Consider the following 20,748-nt stretch of genomic DNA (forward strand, 5'->3'; position numbering starts at 1 on the left):
CCTGCAGAAGTAGTTCAGCAATGCCTAATGCAAAATGATTGCCGGCTTTAGCTATATTGATTTCACAAGCTTCGACAAGCACGCACTTCTAAGCCTGGTAATGTTCATCCCAAAAAAACACAGACACAGAAGACAACAACAAGTGCTAGTACTTCCAATTTTTATTGAACCAGGGTGAAATATATGCCAGTGAAAAGACGAGATATAGAAAATGTTACAAATATACTAAAGATTAGAATAACGGAAACACTTGGTGCTGTCCCACGCGTGTCAGCCACTACCATGATCAGTTCGTTTTCAAGAACACTGCCTCCTTTTCTGGCAACGCTATTGATGTCCTACCGACACATTCAAAATCGCCTAGTTGCATTTCAGCGGCCTTTACTATCTCAGATAGTAGAGGCAGCTGAAATGCAAATAGGCGATTTTGAATGTTTTAGTACAACATTGATAGAAAGTGGCCTCCTCGCGACTTTCTCTCACACATCTTGGCCTAGAATTTTCCTCCTCTCCACTTTTCTGTGCTGAGTTTTGAGCTTTGCCAGGCATGGATTGAACTCAAGTTTAAACAGCTCCTTTGTTAAAAAGGAGAGCAACGCTTGTGATGCCAGTTCTTACAATGTAAGGTTTTATGGTCTATAGGATATTAATGTTGTGTTTATGTTGTGTTTATAGGGTGCTTATGTTGTGTTCAAACCCAGCTCTGTTAGCAGTCACAGCCTTCGTCATACATTGCAGCCAACTTGATTCCCATAACTCAACGAATTGGCCGCTTTATCCCAGTTGGTGTCAGTTCCGGCCCGCTGGTCTTGGAAACTTTTTTTTTTTTTTGCTTTCCAACCAATTTAAATGAAAATTCATGGGCTTGTTCAGTTTTTGTAGCTGAGTTCAAATATCTAATTCATTTTCATGCGAGGTAATTAGTTTCCAAGTTAATTAAAAATCTTCCTTGACTGTTCTTGAGAGCAATAGGAAAAAACTATTTAACAAAAAATTACCAGCAAGGTATATATAGCTACCAGAAGTTTTGGAGAATGAAATGTGGGAAGCAGTTTCTTTGTTTTGCAATCACAAATAAGTTTACATCAATTCTAACTTTTAGGTTTGAAGTACTCCTGCTAACCAATTAAAAATACTAATTAAACGACTAGTAAAGCACAAAATGCAAAATCTGCTTCCCTTATTGCATGGTTTAAATATTCAGCTTCACAGTGATAAAGAAATGATCTTTCTGGCTGCACTGCATGCTGGGATGTACCTCTCGAGAATTTGCTATCACTGCGATACCTATCGTGGCGAAGAATTATGGGAAAATTGTGATTTTTTTGTTGAAATTGGTCCTCTATGGCTTTTATAAGCACCTGGTATTGTCCCATGTACAAAATTTTCGGAGGAAAAACTGTGCACATGAAGAAAAACGTGATATCAAAGAAAATGCTTTTTTGGGGCAATTTTTCGGTCCCAAAGACCCATGTGCCCCTTAAAGGGGCCATGAAGATAAAATACAAGTTTGGTTCATTAGAAAGACTGCTCTGTCGTGATAACAATGATACTGATTTCATCGCAAACTTCGGAAAAATAATGGAGATATTAAAGAAAACGCGTGGAGGAGTGGCGACTCGCTAGCCAGTTTCCGGCAACTTTTTTATGACGTCACAGAATCTTATTTAGGCGATTGAAGGCGGCCGAACTGATCAATCGCCAGGACACATGACTGGACGATTGTAGTGGGCTACTAGTTCCGTTTGATCGAATCACTTGAATGCTGATCTGCAGTTAAGACACTGAAAATTATGTTTTTAGTGATGGCCCATATGACATCACTTGTGCCGATAACACGTCACTGTGGCACGAAATTTGAAAGTTCTTAAGTATTTCTTGTGTTTTTATCGGTTAAAAAACGTCTTTTGTGGCCGGAATGGAGCTGAGTGAGGTACTGAAGCCTGACTCTTTCAAGTTAACCAAAGTTGAATTTTGTCTTCATGGACCCTTTAAAGCCACCTACGATCGTGTAGTAGGTGAACTTGCTGACAGCGTAGCGCCACTGTGTGAGACACTCTCTGTCCCTCTCTTGTCAACGCGACCGTGGTTGTCGTCGTTGTGGCAGGCATGTGGCACAAGTACCTGTCCCTGTTCCCCAACGTGTGGATCGCCAGTGCCTTCAAGGGGGCCACCAAGATCAACCAGGTGCTCACACCCACGGCCTTCCACATCAGCAACCACGACGCCTGGAACGGGGTGCTCCAAGTGAACGTCCGGCATGCCGGGTCCTTCAGGGGCATTGCACTGGCCGGCTGGCAGAGGTGGGTGCAATCCAGAAGCTGGGTGGGTGCAGTTCAGCAGAGCGTTTATCGCAGGGCACTGTGACTTTTATAAAAGCGAAGCACTCACACGGTGAACATCAGCCAGGACATGGCTGCTGTTCCTATGTTCGGTGTTGAAGACCAAGGCGTATGAGTATGGTCCCGGTTGTCGAGGTAACGTGTTCAGCCGTGTAGATTGCAGGCATAGAGTTGCCTCTATTCTGACGACGAAGAGCCAGAGGTCAAAATTAGCACTTTCGTGACCGCGGAAAAATCTGTCGTTTTTGAGTGTTCCAGGAAATATTTTTTCTTGCCACAGAAAATGGTTGATGCTGAAGTGTAAGATACAAAATGATAAAGGAAGAATAGGGCTTTCTAACAGTAATAATTTCAAACAACAGATTTATTACAATTTTTTTAATTATCAAAACAAAAGAAGTAACAAGAAGGGAAAAAAAAAAAGATGAAAACATTAATGCCACTATGCACACGGTAGATATGAAAGCAATTTGAAATATACACTTTGAACATAAAATGTTTATAGAATAATACTACAAATATAATACTACAAAATATAATAATACTACAAACAAAATTATTTACATATAAAAATATAAATATAAACACGAACAGCCATGCGCTGCTCCTTAGCGCTACACCAAGGTCAACTCCACCCCATCTTCGTGGGGAAAACTCGACTCTCTGTGCAGGCAGCATCTGATGGTCTCACTTAAACAAAGGCGACACCCTGCAGATAACAGCTGTGGCCTTTAGAACAGTACCGGATCTGTTTACAACAACGCCCGCCTGCGAGAGAGCGACCGGAGAAAACAGTAAAACTCACCGGCACACACCTAATGAGGGTCTGGGGCAACTCGACGCACTTTCGCTGTCCGTACAAAAGTCTGACGAATCGAAGTCATCTTCCATGTCTGTGCTACTACCATAATGCACAGATTCAAGCTCAGATACATCGGGATCCGTCGAAATTCGCCTTTGCGCAAAGCATCGGCGAGCGCTGGCAACGCCATAACTGAAACCACGTGAGCTCATCTCCCTGCCAGCGAAGGACATTTAAAAATCCTCCCGTGGTGGAAAAACGAAATTTTAAAGCAAAACTGATAAAATACTATTTACCATTTTGATGGTGTTGTGGTCTAGAAGTGCTCGGAGAGCACCAAAATGTGAATGTGTATTCATCGATAGCATACTATCAATAGGAATAGGCGCGGTCACGAAAGTGTTAAGAAAAAGATTCTTAATCAGGGGTGAGACAGCTGCGCATATTGCGCCTTTTTGATACAATTCCATTTTCCTGCGCCAAGGTGCCCCAGAAGCACGAAAATGGCGAAAATTGCGCCAAACTGCTCCAGAAGAGCCTCGGATTTTGATGCTCATGTCAGTTTCGGTGGGGACGAAAGCCTCCAGCATCCCGGTCACCGCTTTTATCGTCGGTCAATCGCAGACACAGAAATGGCACAAATAGAAAGACTGAAACAAAGCAAGCGATAGCTTCTCAAAACTTGAGTCGCTTTCCGTCCGGGTTCGCGGAAACGGCCTTCTCGATTAGGCATCGCTGTGGCAACAAACATGGCCGCCGCCTGATCTGGCTGCTACCAATGCGCTCATTGCGCATCGCCAATATTTTCCGTGGTTTATGTTATGTTATCAGCTGGGTTCCAGTCTATTCATTCTATCTGTTGTGGCTCTGAACAGTGACGTTAACGCGGGGTAATGGTTTGAGATTGGTGCCAGATTACGGGAAGTTGCGCGGCTCGAAAAAAAGTTCATTGAAATGTGGGGCCTACGACTTCGGCGTGGTTTGTCCGTGAGTTGCGAAACGCGGTGCGCGCGTCTATAATCGGGTTCGCGAAGTGAATTTTTTGGCTCGTTGTGGTGTTATAAAATGCTGAGGTGTTGCTGTACTTCGAAGCGCGATCGCAAGCCTCGGGGATGGAACGGTCGACACGAAAGCTACGGGCTGTGCTGCGGCGCCGCGACCTGTTCAGGCAGCGCCCAATAGCTGTAGGACTACACTGTTGCCATAGAACGCGACTCTAACACTTGATGTATGCAAAGTAAATTTAATGCCAAAATCTAGGTGGCTAAACAGTAACGCTACTCAAATGACCATAGGGTGAACCTGCGCCCCGGGGACTGAAACGGGTAGGCTGGTTGGGCTATGCGACTGTTAGCTCGAAGTTGCTCAACTGTTGCCGTGACTACAGTCGTTCGTACAACGCAGCCTGGGATTACAAAAATAATATTTTTAGCATTAAAACGGAAAAAAAAAAAACGCCACAATTGCGGAGCCCTTAAATTTGATAAGAGTTTTAGCAGTTCGTCTGTTCCGTCGTGTACGTAGTTACCGTGCTGACCGGGACTCGTCTGGGCACTTGGGCATTCGTAGCGGTAGGGGGATTAGTTCCGCGGGCCTGCCTTCGCCTCATGGTTGCTTCGCCTTGTCCGCGCCTCCTCGCCCTTCCGCGCGCGCAGGCGCAGACCGGTCCGGGTCTACCCGGTAACAAAGTAACCAACAGAACAGACGGACTGCTAAAACTCTCTAATGTTAACGGCAGTTTTGTTGTCAGTGTTGTGTGCAGCCGCAAATCAATATCACCAGTTAGGAAAAAGGTAGTGCAGTTAGTACTTTGTGATACTCTTAAAAACTCTTTCAGGTAAGGCTGTTTCAGTGTTCTGTGTGTTCAAAACTGATTGAAATGTGCACTTGACCCTGCAAATAGCGGAAATAATGATTTTTTAAGCTCACAAGACGATGTATCGAATGTCCCTAACTGCTCCAAATCAAGATTCTTCTGCTCCAAAACCGAAATTTTGCTGCTCCGAAAACTGCTCCCAAATCTGTTTGGGCTGTCTCACCCCTGTTAATCCATGGCAAGAAGAGAGGAATGTCAATAGAGAACGCACACTGGGGTGCAACAACAATTAGAACGGGCAGAGTAACATCCTCGAGCTCTGTACAAAATGCACTGGCTCGGCTTGTTGAAGAGTGAGTGTCTTAATACCATTTCACTCCAATGTTGAAACATGCTTTGACATGCAGTTTTCAAAGCAGGCTCAAATACACAAGCAAAAGTGAGTCGGGAGAAACGGTAGATTTTTCTCCAAGGCACGTGCCAAGTGCGCATGGGCAGATGTGTTCTCGTAGCCGATGGCATGCTGAAATGTGAATTTGCGGCCACTGGCAAGACTCCAGGGAGAGAGGCAATGAATCACTGGCCATGAACAGTCATGCAGACTTGGCAAGCGCCTCACGTTTGTTGGGAGGATGGGGGGTGCTTGTACTGACACGCCAGCCTTATTGCATTGCTGGCTCTGCCGCAGTACACGAAGCCTCCATGAGAAAATTTGCCCTTGAGCCGCTTCGTGCCCCATTGAAGCATGGGCGGCACATCAACACAGCATGTCGCAGCCGATTCAATCAAAACATTGGTCTGATTTGTATTGTAAAGAAGCGGAGGCGCTTTGAGTCTTCTAGCTGATCCCAGAGTTTGGAAGTTTGGAATGCAATACAGTTGAACCCGACTATATCGAACCCATGTATATCGAAATTATCCTTCATATCGAACAAAAATACCAGTGACAACCCGAACGAACGATATCGAACGAGAAATGCCGCAGAAGTGCCTCCCCCAAGTTGGCTTTCCCTCGGGGCGGAGGGAAATTCAGCCAGTGCACTCCTCAAAGTGGTTTAGCTCCCCCCCTCACTTTGCTCTCCCTATCGTGACTGCCATCGCTCCGTGTAGCGCAAGCTGTCAACACCTCCCCTTGCAAAAAATTATCTTGGCCTGCCCACCATGCTTTTTTGTTTTTTTTCTGTGTGTTTCCGGTCTCCGTGCTTTGTGGGTTTTTTCAGGAGTTTAGCTGCGGTGGCTAACACTAGTGTCACTAAATAAAGGCATGTGTAGTGGCTCTAGCTAGCGCAAAGCACCCAAATTTTTTTTCGCCTTAAACTGGCAATCGTAAATAAGGTCTGACTTGGTAAGAAGTCGGGCGTCCCCGCCAGGCACGAGATTCCCGAGAATACCTTGTCGAAATGGGTTCTGGTCAGATGTTACTAAGGAAACCACCCGAAATTGCTTCAAGTCTGCCGGCTTGTGTGTGCCGGTGGTAACTGAAAATCATGAGGAGTGCAGCGAAGCCATTGCCGGTGTTGCTGAAGTGTGGAGTGGGCTGTCGGAATTTCTAAATGCTGTTGCGGGATCAACGGTCGGCAAGTTTGTGAGTGTGGATAATGGCGTCGCGACCACGGGAGAGTTTGGAGAGCTACATTGGCGACATCGTACTAAGCGCAAGTGAGAGTGGGCTAAACGGGAAAGCAACGACGATCCTTTTCTCAGGACCTCCGAAGTGATTGGTGCACTTGCACTAGTTCGGCGTTTCTTCTTCGCAAATGTGAAAGATTGTGGCCTCAGCTTCTTTGTCTCTTTAGACAAAGTGGAGAAGTGCATACTGTCTCGGACAGCGAGGTTGTTCAAGCAGAAGATACAGGACTGTTTCATGCGAAAGTAAGCAGTTTCACCAATAAAGTCTTTAAAAATGCTATGGGCTTTTATGACATCCAGTTCCTTAGCTTGTTTATATCGAATTATCCCCTATATCGAACTGATAGGTGTTTTTTTTTTTTCTTTTGCGAGTTCGATATAATCGGGTTTGACTGTATCATTTGCGTGCATTGTGAAAGTGCTTGCCAATGTCACGGCCACAGCAGAAATATAAAGCCGCGATGGTCCTCATCTTGCTAAAGCGGCATGCTACAGAAGTTCACGCTGTGCGAACCAAACCCCTCCACTTGGGACGAAGAGGTGCTAGTAACACCGCATCTTTACATTGCATTACATTACGTTCTTGCATTGGCCGTTGTTTCGCACACGCGTAGGTCACCACACCCATTGTGTTGATTTGCGCATGCCTTGATTGTGCCAGTGCGTTTTTTAGGATGTCCGGTGAGTCTCCAGGCATTCCCTTTTCCAATGGCGGGGTTGCCCATGTCTGCGCTGTGACGGCTTGCGCCGTCGAAGGTCAGCGGACGAGCGCCAATTACACCCAGTCAAGCCCAGATGCTTGAAATGTATAGTGGCGGCCACCATGAGCCCCGTCCTCCTACCTCAGCGAGTGTAACATGCTGGCGCATATGCAGGCGGACGCTAACTTCCGCCTGAAGACGTAGTCAACCTCTGTACTGTATGCGTAGTAAACCTCTGTACTACGAAAGTTATAGCTTCCCTTTGAAGTGGCAGAAGACGTACACGCGCGTAGAGGGCCATGGCTCGCTCTCAAACTTGTGGGCTGAGTCTCCCGGCAGCTTGGTGCTGCGCAAGAGCACTGAGGATAACGACGGCGTGTTATTCCATTCCTTAACGAAAGGACATGCCCACAATGCAGATGGCTGTTCTGGCACACTTTCTGCATCCAGCTTTGAAATGGGAGTGAAAGAAGTGTGAAAAGTTTGTGACGGTTAGATTGAGGCTAGTTATAGTAAAAAAGGGTGTAGTTTATTTTAGCTTCCCACTGTAGCTTCCTTCACTATAGCAGTTGCGGCATTGGCAGCGAACTCAGTTTTAAAGGAGCCCTGAAGACAAAATACAAGTTAGGTTTATTGGAATGACTGCTTAGTCCCGATAACAATGCTACCAATATAATCGCAATCTTCGAACAAATAACGGAGATATTAAAGAAAACGTGTGAAGCAGTCGCAACCCCCTAGCCAATTTCCCGCAACTTTTCTATGACGTCACGGAACCTTGTTTGTGCGATTGGCGGCCGCCTAACTGACCTGTCGTGACGACACATGACTGGACGTCTGTAATGGGGCCTCTTGTTCCATTTGACCGCATCACTTGAATGCTAACGTGCGGTTAACGCACTGAAAATTATGTTTTATTGTTGGCCCGTATGACGTCATTCTTGCTCATAACACGTCACTGTGGCGCAAAATTTGAAAGTTTTTAAATACTTCTTGCTTTTTTTTTCGTTAAAAAACATCTTTTGTGGCTCTAATAGAGCTTAGTGAGATGCTGAATCCTAGTTTTTTCAAATTAAACGAAGTTGTATTTTCTCTTCATGGCTCCTTTAAGAAATTACAGTACAGCTTGCTTTGCAGACAAATCGCACTTCTATTGTTACCTGTGCTCATATTTTCTAAATTGTTTAGTTACTGATGTGTAGTATTGCAGGAAAGTATGTGTCTAATCAATTCTAATTGTGTGTGCAATATCTATGAAGATTCTGCACCCCTCCATGGCACACAGCGGAAGAAACTCCCAGCAAAAAGGGTACAATGGACATGAGTTAGTGCCATGTTTGTTTCTGATAGCATAGCTGTCTCGGGGCTCTCAATATTCGTTGATGCTCGTCGTGCCAGGCAAAGGTACCACACTGAGCCAACATGGCACCAACGCCTTGACAGCTGTGCAGTGCGCGATCTCAGCTCGTGTGCCAAGGCACGCTGTGCACACCCACCATCCTATATGTGCACCAGTAAAGTGCCAGACCTCTGTGGTGAGCTTTGAGTACATACATACCGCAGTAAGTGGCATTGTGAGCGAACCTCAGCTCTGCAGGAGGTGGCCACCAGCATGCCCAAGTCGCCAATACCACTTCCGTAGTCAAACGAAAGGTTGCCATAGACGATCATGAGGGGCCTTACGCGCCCATTGCCGGCCTGCCACCTTCGGACCCTTACCACGGGCCCAGGAGGGCTCCCTGGACAATGCGACGGCCATCCAGTGCGCCATCTCTGCTCATGCGCCGGGGCACGCGGCACACAACCACCCCACGTACAGTCTAGTCCACTTATAACAATATCCCAATGCCAGGGAAATACCATCGTTATAACCGATAATTGTTATAAGCGGGCTGCGAAATAAAAAGATGGAAAAGAGCTCAAAACATTTTATTCGCATGCCAGCAAGGTGGTACTACTACTAATGTGTGGAAAAGAAACCACAGTCAGTCACCGTTGTTTGCCGCTAGCGCAAACCTTTTCCAAGAGCATCTACTGGTGCTTCACTTAGCTGAGGTAAATGTCCTTGGTGGAAACAAAGTCCCTGGGGGACTGTGGCACGCATTGGGCCTCCTACGAAGACACTACCTGAGTAGGCTGCACAACCGCGTCATTAGAGTCGTCACTGTTGCACTTTTGGTGCACAATATAACCGAATTCAATCGTTATATCCGATATCGTGGCACTGGAGCATTGTAATAAGCGGTTTATTTTACCATAGAAAGAACACAAAAGTTGACGGTGCCATAGCTGTTAATCGTTATATCCGATATATTGTTATAAACGGTATTGTTATAAGTGGATTCGACTGTATATGCACCGATAAATTACCATACCTCTGTGGGTCAGCTTCGAGTATGTACACGCCGCAGTGGGCGGCCTTGCGAGCCTCTGTAGGACGCGGCTGCCAGCATGTGCAAGTCAGCTTTGCTGTTTCAGAAGGTTTCACAGGCGTGGAACTGGCTTTAATATTTTCCCCTCTTTGATCCGTTTGTGCAGAACAAATGCACTCTGGGTGGATGTAAGTGCGTGCATGTCAGTGTGTGCGTTTGCAAACGAATGCCATTGATTACATCTCCATCATTGTCCAGCTGCTTTGCCGAGATAGGTGTGAAATCATGCCAATGTTTCTTCCTCCCTAATCCCGCCCCTCTGCAGGTTTGATCACTTCACTGTACTCTGCGAGCTGTTGCCAGTGGCCATTCCTTGCTTGGCGCTGTGTCTCAAGACAATCATTAACAAGACAAGTGAGTGCGATTTTGTCCATACGAGACGAATCACTCAGCTACCTATGCTGTCCTCTGGTCTAAGCGAGGCATTTTGTCTCGCCAGACGCCTTTCTGCTTGATGCCCTGTCATGCGGCGTCATAGAGATTATTGACAAATTTTATTTGAAGGCTATAAAATTAAGCAAAGTGTGGACCCCATTGAGTGGTGCCTAGAAGATGTTCAGGAGATGTCCTCTTTCCATACTAACTTTGCTTGCTCCAGTATGGGCATTCAAAGAGCAGTGATACAGCTCAATGCCATTTAGCTTATTAAAAAAAAATGGAAGCGTTAAGCTATTTATTTAAATTGTGATACAAATGAGCAGCAACAATAGATACCAATGAAAACACTCTAGGGGAGATGTTGATGCTCCAAGGACTGCACTCATGGGAACGAGGCAACTTGGTGGCTGACTCCTCGCACGTGCCTGCTGATTATGCCTTTGTGCTCATCTTACCGTATTTACTTACTCTCCTGTTTGAAAAGTCATGGCTGCTGTCTTTTCCATGTCAATGGACATCTGCCAGATTTCCCTCTGGCTTGCAAACAATGAAAACATACCGTTTCATTAAACATGTATGATAACATCGTCAGTGACAGTCGTAGTTTTCACTGAGCTTGACTGGTTTGGTGGGAACAAATGGCTCACATCAAAGATGTAAAAAGTAGGGGTGTGCGAATATTCGAAACTTCGAATATTCGATTCGAATTTTTTGGTATTCGATTCGATTCGAATGACACTTTTATGGTTCGAAATATTCGAACCACCCAAAACTAAAAAAAAAAAAATTGGAGCGTGTCTCAGCAGCAAAGTGGCGAAGCATATACACGGCGAACGGTACGTGCTTTCGCAGACTGTATCGGGGTTGTTGTTTTCTGCTCGCGAAAACGCTCTGCGCACGCCCAACGCGCGCTGACACCGCCGGGAAACCACCCCCACGCTGCGCGCGGCGCGGCCGGCGGCGTCAACATGGCGTCGGCTCAAGCCGCGAAGTGGCGCGGGCGCTCGAGCGACCGCTTCTAACCGCTCTTTAAAATGCGGCTCAAGGGAGACACGAAGTTGCTTGTGCGGTAAAGGAGCTGACAATGCATGCGAAAACGGTACTATAAAACATCATCCGCGCCGCTAGAAAGCGCCCGTAAAATATTTGCCATGGTGCTAAGCCTAACCATCTCCGGCGGAGCCAAGCCAGCTGTCTCGATCTCATCGCAAGTAGTCAGGCTCCTCCATTCTGCCGCGCGCGTCGTGCGTCTGACTCAATACAGGCTCAATACAGTCAGGCTCAATACAGCGCTCGCAGAGCCGAGGCGAGCGAATCGCGTGCAAAAACGCACCATATATGCGGTTCACGCTTGACTGTTGCGGCGTGTAGCGAGCTTGGGCACAGCGAGTGAGGAGACGAGCGCGAAGCTTTACGTGCTCCAGAAAGGACTGCTTTGCGACATGGGGGTTAAAAAAAGCAGAAAAAATAACGAATTTCTTCACGCGAAAGTAAGAGAAGAAATAAACGAAAACTTTTTTCAGCGCTCAATTTTTTGGTCTGTGTTGGTTCATACGAATTTCGGATGATACGAATATTTTTCGCGGTCCCGCGAGATTAGTATCATCGAGATTTTACTGTATCAGCGCGCGGCAATGTGCACGAGCTCGAGCATGCCAGCCACTAGTGTCTCAAGTGAGCGGCTGTTTTCGGTATCAGGTGGAGTCGTGACGAGCAGGAGGTTGTCACTGCTCCCCGAACATGTCGAGCAGGTAACCTTTCTCCATGTTAACATTTAAGTGAGTGCAGACCTTAACCTGTTGAGTGCAATGGTATTGTGTAATTTCTAATTTTACTTAGTATGATTTGTTGTGCAATAAAGTTGCAGTTTTTGTGTCTCTAGATGGTGAAAACTTTAATTTTACAAAAAACAATAAGTATTCGTATTCGAAAAATATTCGAAAAATATTCGATTCGATTCGAACTTTGTTTTTATTATTCGAATTCGCTTCGAAATTAAAAAAATTGATATTCGCACACCCCTAGTAAAAAGCATACAAAAGCCAACTAAGTGCACAACTTTGTGGAACTCCTGATGTGATGGTAACCAATAATGACAGCACATAGTTCAGTGCGAATTGTGAATGTGGCCATGAGAAATTTTCCATCAAACCAACTAATTCGCTCTCACCATGTGATATTGCAAGTTATAGCGGCCTATGAAGTCAAAGGCTTCAAAGTAACCTTCAAGTATTGCATCAGCTCATCCTTGGCTATGAATTGAAAAGACGAAATCACATGTCAGTTCAGTCAACAATGAAACAGTTGAATAACTAGCTGTGAAACAATGTTGGGAGCTTGGGAAGAAGGGATGCTTCAAAGTACTCTTTTAAGGTTGGAAGAAGAGGTTCTTCCCCCCAAGAAAAAAGAAAAGAAAGAAATGCTCGGGAAGATATTTGTTTGGCCGCTATTTGGGTGATCAAATTAGTGGCTTTGTCCCTGCAAGAAATTTACGTTTTGCTTCTTTTGTCAGACTTCACTGGAAGCACTCTAAGTTGGGACTTGTTTCAAGGCTATGGTCATTGCCTGGCATCACGTGACTTCCTTCTCATTCAAATGCCTGTAGTTCCAGCTCGAAAGATCAACGTGCATGTTACCCTGCGTGTCTAAGCAGGACTGCTTGTTGGCTGGCTTTGTTGCGGTTAGCCTGAAAAATGTGCAGTTTTTAGTTCATTTTTATAGTGACAGCCTTTTTCTGCTTATTTTAATTTTAATTCATTCATTCATTCATTCATTCATTTTAATTTTAATACCTTTATTTTTCTCTTCCTCCCTCTGTGGTTTTGCCTTCCTTTTAAGAAGTAAATGCATGCAGCCGTTATTTTCAAAGCTAACGTGTTACATAAAATTGGGTTTTGCTAGAAAAGAGAGACTGGCGCGTGCTTTTTCCTAACCTTTCCGTTGTGTGTGCGTGTGTTGTTGCTGCAGACCTTACGCAGGAAGCTCGCTCGGAGGTGTCCCAGGCGATTGGCTATGTCGGCAACATTGAGCCCGACACTTACCCAAGGTGTGTGCGACTGTACTGCCGTTCACCTTGCTTTCTACTCGTGGCTCTGCCTTCCCAGTGGAGCTTCAGTGCAGAGGAGCAACCGTGCGCGCCTGGCAAATGCCGCGACTCTTGCAGGACAAAAAATTGCCTCTTTGTGTTGTTAGCCCTTTTTTTTTTTTTTTTGCACTGTTTTGCCTAAAAAACGGACTGTCTGATTTCTTTTTCACAGGCCACAGCCTGTGCCAGCGATTCCCAACTTCCCCGGGGGGAAGTTGTATACGTATGTGTTGCACCTGACAAATGTGATGGCCGAGCTCGACCAGGTGCTCATGAACCCCAGGTAAGCCTTGCTGCGCTGTGTGATCAAATACAGGAAGTATTCTGGGATACTTTCAAGCTGCGTGTGCCCGCAGCATGCAGCTTTTAAAAAAAAGCCCGATTTCAATAACGAAAACTGGATTGAAGACATGCAATGGCCCTATTTGTAATATGCGGTATCACTGAAAAAAACAAAACGATTATGATCATATACCTTACTAACTAGTTTTCGCCAATGTACAGCGGAATCTTGACAGACACAGTCACGGCTGATACCAACTTTGGGGCGATGCGCGAATTTCAACAATTCTCCAGCTCGAGTGTTTATAGGGATGGATTTCGACTGCCGTGAACACATTCTGGGGCCATGATGAACGACAAGAATCCACATGTGCTTTTAGAGCGGTAATGTAGTCTTGGAAAACGACGCCAACTCGTGGTCTAATTCATTCACTTCGGAACAAATTGTACCGCAAAAGGGCTTGTTGAAGGGCTTGTTGGTACATTGTAACTCCAAGAAAACAGCGCAGACGATGGAATTAACTTTTTGGTGACCACGCCATAGGCCATCGATGTTTCACGGGTGAATGATGCTTTTCAAACTTCCCACAAAAACTAAAAAGGCACTATTCGTACAACTGCCACCATCTGGCATGTTCATCGGAAACCCCTTTTTCAGTTTCGTTGCCATTTGTTTGCATTTCGCGCAGTAGACGGCGTGGCGAGTGAAATTTGAACCCAAGGTAGCAGCGAGTTGGGCAAAAATGGCGTCCTGTTTTACTGCGCACTCTGCAAAGGCGGACAGCGGTTTCAGGGACTTTGGCCACTGCTGCTGCTGATTTTTTTTTTTTTACCCCAGCAGCAGTGATTACTCCAGCAACGATCTGGATTCTTCAGATTTTAGTTCTGATGAAAACTCTCCCATTCAACAGCCTCAAACTTCGGCAGATGCTGCCAGGCAAGGTTCGTTTTTACTTCACGCTGTATGTATAAGCAAAACGTGACTAATATCTGACGACTGCGGTATTACTTTCATGTGTAGGGTCTGGACAACGTGCGGCGGGGATATTTTGTCAAATGCACCGCATTATATCGCATTATCACCTTCAAGGTAGCCTGGCGCTCGTGTAAAATTAGCGCTGCGGAGCGACACGCACTGCTTCTCAAAAGCGCTAAATATTTTTTTCTTGGTTTTTACCACTGCAGGGATGAAGATATTGTGTAAGAACACACACAAGCATGCTTGGATGCGCATTTTAGAAAGATCGACTGACTCCCGAGTGGCTTCGCGGAGTCGAACAGTCGTCAGGGTGGCGGGACCGCAAAAGTCCAAAATCATAGCTTAGGAACGTAGAAACATTTTGTATATCTTATAATTCCTAAAATAATTTTTAGGCTCAGTAAAATCGCCTATTCGTGTTTTGTGTATACTCATTTTGTTCACTTTTTTTTTTTGTTTCGTTGACCAATAAACTGTTAATAATCACACCTTTCACAAAACTGCTGCTATGTGTTTGAAAGGGAAATCTATAAGCTACAATTTCATGCATAGCAATGGTAAATGTGTCCAGTAGCTCAAGAGAAAAAAACGCTTTCTGGAAGCACTCAAAATCGGCCATTTTCCGGGGTCACGAAAGAGTTAAGCAAGAAAACACACAGCACAGGTATTGCCCTGTTGTGTGCTTGCTTGTTTTCTTGTTAAACGAAGTTGTGTTTGCGAACCAGTAGTGGCAGTGGCCACTTGTGAGACAGAGAATGGCTTGCTGTCAGAACGGGCCCTGCGTGTGAAAAGCCACACATAGTTGGCGTTGCAGATTAAAGAAACTGCGTAACAAGAGACGTACCCCACATAGCTAACCTCTTTACAGTAATTTGATGTCACTGTGCCTAGTTGCAAACTTATGAAGAATTATCATAAAAAATCTGTTTGCTAAAAGCTGCTGTCCGCTGGCTGTCCAGCCCTTTTCTTACTTTCTTAGTGAGACCGATGGTGTCCTGTCAAAAAACTAGTGAATTTCTTCATAGACTGGTTAGTCAACTGAAAAGCTCTGATAAGGTCTCTAGACACACTGCACATGCATGAAACTATGAAACCGGGCTTCCCTTGTGTCAAAACGGTTACTTAAAGATCGCAAAAATGAATGGCTCTAGGTAAGACAATACACACATCGATCATGAAGAAGGAGTGCAATAGTACACCTTTATCTCATAAACCACGTATCGGTACAGATTTCGATCATTCGTAGATGCATTTATGTAGTGCGCAAAAAAGAAATTCTCACATGGGTTCGTTGTCCGTTTGCAATTTAGGTGTTTGGAGGTTTGAGAATCGATTGGACGCACTTTCAGCGAAGGTTGGGTGCACTTCGAACAAAGGTTTTGATGCACTTTTGACACAGTTTTGATGCCAGGACGCTTTCGCACTTATCTCAACTTTCTTTAAAAAGGGGTAGTAAAGTTTTCACCAACTCTAGGAACTTTCTCGTTGAACTGAGAGATTAACAGCTTCTATCAGCTACTGGCATGTCCCTCCCACTGCTTGTGTGCGTCAGCTCAAAAGAGAAATAATAGGAAGAAAAACACGGTGCTTTGTTCTCCTTTCAATAAATGTATCCCCATCCCCATGTGCAGGGTAGCCAACCGGACATTTCCCCGGTTAACCTCCCTACCTTTCCTGTACTGTTCCTTCCTTTGCAGCAAAAGTTCAGTCAGCGTAGGCACTTGCATGAATGTTCCCTCTTCCTTGAATAGTACCATGGCAATGTGGCCAACCGTGTTCTCTTGGACAGATTGGGTAGATCACATTTTGAAGAGAGATTGAGTATTGCTTTTGTGTCACACTTGTAGCACGAGGTAACTGTGGTACTAACTGTGCGGCGTGGAGCCCATGCTTAGGAGGACAGTATCTTTATGTGTTCCTGCCCGTGTAAAATGAGTAGGAACATTAATCTGCCACTTCCTTCTTGCCTTGCGTGCAAGTGTTCAAGGTGGGTTTCACGAGTACCTGGTGGCTCACAACAGGACCAACCCGCTTCACGTGGACCAGTTTGTCACCACAAGCCGGAAGTGAGTATTCTGTCTTTCTGCCTTTGATAATCGGTAGTTGGTAATGTTATTTGTATAAGTTTACCTGAATATTACTTGTAGCAGAATATTTTGAGCTCATGCTGCCTGCGTGTGTGCGCAATTCACGATAGTTTTTAGCACCAAGTCAACACTTCTAATTCTTCATGGTGGGAAAAGCCCAATGATGACGAAGCGCTTTGTCCGGTCTACTTGCTTGTCGTCGTAGCGCTTTTCCCACCATGAAGAATTAGAAGTGTTGACTTGGTGCTAAAAACTATTGTTTTTTGTTTTGTTTTGTAACTATTGTTTCTATTGTTTTGTAACCATGAACATTTACCAACAAGCCCAGCTCGCAGAGCTTCTAAGTCTATTTTCTTTTTTCTTTTCAGAAAGCAGACATTATTTAAAGCGTCGCATAAACATCCTGTTAGCCAAACCAGCCCAAATTTGTGTGTCCAACCAGCATTGGAAATTATGTGTAACTTGTTTTACATGTCTACTGAGTCTGAGTTTTAGCATCTCATGTCTAATGCGCACACATTGCTGTTAAGGTAGGAGCATAGTATACATATATGGTGGAAGGGGCAAGCTCGACCCAAGCCATCAATAACTTCTTTTTATTTATTGATTAAAATACTGTAAAAGCTTGAAGGCGTTACAGAGAGGAGTAGTTTCGTACATTAGTTACAGCTGTTTTGAATGACGTAGGATCCGGAATGTTGGCAATGGAGGTGGGAAGGTGGTTCCAGTCGTCGCAGGTCTTGGGCATGAACGAGTAAAAGTAGGGGTTTGCACGACAGTTAGGAACCTTTACCTTGTACCTGTGATCGTTACATGCGGATATGTAGAAATGAAGCCGAAATGATGGCCTGTTTCAGAATGGGGTTATTAAAGTAAATCTTATCAAAAAGGCACAATTGCGCAATTTTCCCTCTAGCAGCAAGGTCACCGAGTTTAAGAAAAGACTTAATTGACGTGACACTAGCAGTTCGTGAGTACTTTGTGATAATGAATCAAGCAGCCTGATTCTGAATGGCTTCCAAAGATGAAGACAACACTAAAGAAATGTGAAAAGTCCAAAAAATTTTGGTAAACATTTTGGAAGTTCCAACTTACAAGGTCATCCCTTGGGAACCATAACGAACAAAAAATTTCACATATTATAGAACAATGCAGGTGGACATAATTTGTAAATATTGACTCGCATGATTCATTTCTGCTGTGCATAGTGACATTTTGCAAGTGCTGCAAGTAACACTGCTCACACATGCGCGTAGCATAAGGACATTGAAGTTGGCTACTTGGATTGCTGGAACAGGCCAATTTTAAGGCATCGTTTCAGTTGCTGTAATCTATGCGAAATGTGTAATGCAGGTCAGTTTGTAAGCTTGTCAATTTTGACAATTTTTGACTCTTACAAGGGAACACTCGAGCACTGAACTTGCTACTAGTGGCAATCACTAGAGTTAGTTCTTCCTATATGATTGTTTCTTACAAAAGAATTTATTCTATGGTTTCACTGTTATGTTGGCCCTACTACGGTCTTCATTTTTATTTCTAGTATCCGTCATACAGCACCACGCCAGCATTACTGACTGCAAGATCCCCTGCTGCCTTAATTGTGGCGAAAGAAGCGGGTTATTTGAAAGTTAGAATTTGCAGACATGAAAAGAGGTACACGAATGCGAAGCTGCACGTTGCACCGACATCTCTTTTAACAGTAGCATGATGAGTGCCTTGCATGATGGTAATGCCACCTGCTGTTGTTATTGCAGTCAAGAAGGAACGTATTGGGGTCGCTAAAAGCAAATGCATTGCCAAATGCAACAAATTTGCCACATTGCGTCCCACATCCTGACCAACTTCCCTTTTTTTTTCATATGCATGCAGGCTCCTGGGGGAGATTGAAGGCCTGTACCGAGACCTCACAGACGAGATGTCCGAGATCTACTTCACAAGCACAGTTGAAGAGTGGCTATCTACTTATGTCATTCCGATCCGAGATAAGCTGAAAAAGCTGGTCAGCGATGCGGACTTGCAAATAGCCGTGAACGTGCCCCCCTGATTTATGAGCATTGTCATAGAACACTCTTGGTTGCTGAGCTGCTGTACTGGGATGGCAGCAGGACCAGTCTCTTCTTCTCAGTGTGCCAGCAAAACCCAGACGGTGTTGTGGGGCTTTGTTTGCCCAATGTTTTTATTTATTTTTTCTCCACGTTTATTGAGGTGAAATTTTTTATAGAACAGTATGATAGTTGTATCTTTGATTTGTGAATTGAAGTGGAAAGGGTTTGGCTATTTATTTTGCAAAGCATTAAAAATAGAAATTCGTGATCTTTGGGTTCACCTAAAGTAAAGTGAGTTTCACCCCTACTGTGGAAATAATAGTTCATTGCATTGTCTTTTCATTGCTTCCAAGTTTTGCACATTTAAATGTTCTTGGCATCAGTAAATAAGAATGTTACTTACTCCAAGAGTATATGTGTTGGCATGGTCTTATGGCAAAACCTTCGGAACAGTGTGTAGTATTTGCTGAACGGCAAAATTACGAATGAAAACGTTGCAGGCAGGCTTTATTTAAAGTTTTTGCGATCACTGTCTTTTCATTTCCGTTTCATTGGATATTGAGCACATTCAAATCATTTGATCGTCTGTGAGTCTGAGCCACTTGGCATACAAGCCGAGTGGCACAGACGAAAGAATGCATTAGTAATAATTCCATTCCAATGTATTTACTTTATTTAACTTGTATCTTTTGCGTGTTTATTTACTAAACCCCCTGTGAATAGTTTAAACTTGCACACACCTTGACTTTTGATTCTTTTGGGCAGCTTCTCTTAGGTAACAGGCTTGTATGTGTGAATGGTGGTAAGGCTCATTTAATCATAGCTCTAAGCTCCAAGCTTTGGGAAGGTGTTGCTCATAGGCTTTTGACAGTAAACGTTCAACTGCTTTTTGTTTTGTTCTAACACATAGAGCTGAAGCACCTTTTGCTCAGCATTGTATTTTCGTTGGCCTTAGCTGCTCACTATTGATCCGTGCTCGCAACTTTTGAGTGCTTACAATTTTTGAAGTGGATTCGTATTACTCGGTATGATTTTGCGAATTACAAGTTCTTTGTTGCATATTTCGCAGACAATTCATGCAATATATAACACAGGTACTCCTGCGTCTTTTTTCTTGCTTTTATTACTTCCTGTTGCAGCAATCTATCACTGTAACAATGACCTTTTTTTATGCGGTGAAATTTCTTGTCTGTGGGGTTGTATTACCGTATGTATCAGCATAGCAGTCAGACTGTTCGTATATTGTTTTGTGATTATACGCACACCCAGCGTTCTTTACAAATATGCGGTGATGTTTTATTGCTGTGCAACTAGTACTCTTTGATTATCAATTGTCTTCTTTTTTTAGCTGCATTTGCAAACATGGCAACTGTGTAAGCCGTGTCAATTTGTACTCTGGTTTTTGCACCTTCTCCCTTGCCTCTCCTGTTTGTGTGCGCTGAGACACATGCCCCACTGCTGAAAGCTTCTTTGTATGTATTATAAAATGCTTTCTGTGCTGTCAACGTGAAAGGTTGTTTCTGCATTAGTGCTTGCACCGGTTAATTCATGGGCATGGGAGAAAAACAAACCAATAAAAGAAAAAGGCCACAGTGAGCTTCAATTATGGCAGCAGCGAATGTGAATCCCAAGGAGAAGCTTCACATGTACCTAACTGTTGGTAGTGCAGGTGATAATTTCTGCTGCACTGAATCTAAATAAACTTGTGATGACTCCCACTCCTGATATGTAAACGACAAATCTGTGAACTTCACAAGTGTTTCAGCTGAACGCAAGTGATGCTGAGGATGTTCCACCTTTTTTTTCTTACCCAATACAAGTTCGGGTTACATAAATTCAGGGAAGCTTGCACTCACGCACAAGACTCGATTGGTGCAGCAGTTGTAGGTGCACATTGCCGAACACATAGTTAAGTTTCAGTATCATTGTTTATTCGCATAGTTGCAGTGCTAGTAATCGTCGTCATATGTGTCAAAGAGGAGTCACCTGCTTCGTGGCGAGTGGTGGATGCAGAGTCATCCTCAGCATTGTAGAGTTCCACCAGCCCTTCGTCACCGACTCGAGGCAGCAGTGGCGGGATCAGCAAGTCGTCTAGGGAAGGAGTGGCACACTCTTAGCCATGTCTCCATGGCTAAGAATTATCCATGATGGCTAGAGAATGCGGCGGCCA

The 20,748-nt window shown here is 44.4% G+C and overlaps 1 protein-coding gene across 1 annotated transcript in view; it reads left to right on the plus strand.

Moving 5' to 3' along the window:
- Positions 1-20,296, plus strand: part of LOC144174961 (hexosaminidase D-like) — a 31,687-nt gene extending 11,391 nt beyond the window's left edge. The window contains exons 8-13 of the mRNA XM_077703947.1: positions 2,108-2,303; positions 9,988-10,076; positions 13,068-13,146; positions 13,358-13,468; positions 16,426-16,512; positions 18,403-20,296. Of these exons, the coding sequence (XP_077560073.1) occupies positions 2,108-2,303; positions 9,988-10,076; positions 13,068-13,146; positions 13,358-13,468; positions 16,426-16,512; positions 18,403-18,577 (737 nt within the window). The 3' untranslated portion in view covers positions 18,578-20,296. The remainder of the gene's footprint in view (positions 1-2,107; positions 2,304-9,987; positions 10,077-13,067; positions 13,147-13,357; positions 13,469-16,425; positions 16,513-18,402) is intronic.
- Positions 20,297-20,748: the final 452 nt, after the last annotated feature.

The sequence above is a fragment of the Haemaphysalis longicornis genome, unplaced genomic scaffold, assembly GCF_048455015.1.
Source record: "Haemaphysalis longicornis isolate Haplotype H1 unplaced genomic scaffold, Haemaphysalis longicornis Haplotype H1 scaffold_3, whole genome shotgun sequence".
Classification (NCBI taxonomy): Eukaryota; Metazoa; Arthropoda; class Arachnida; order Ixodida; family Ixodidae; genus Haemaphysalis; species Haemaphysalis longicornis.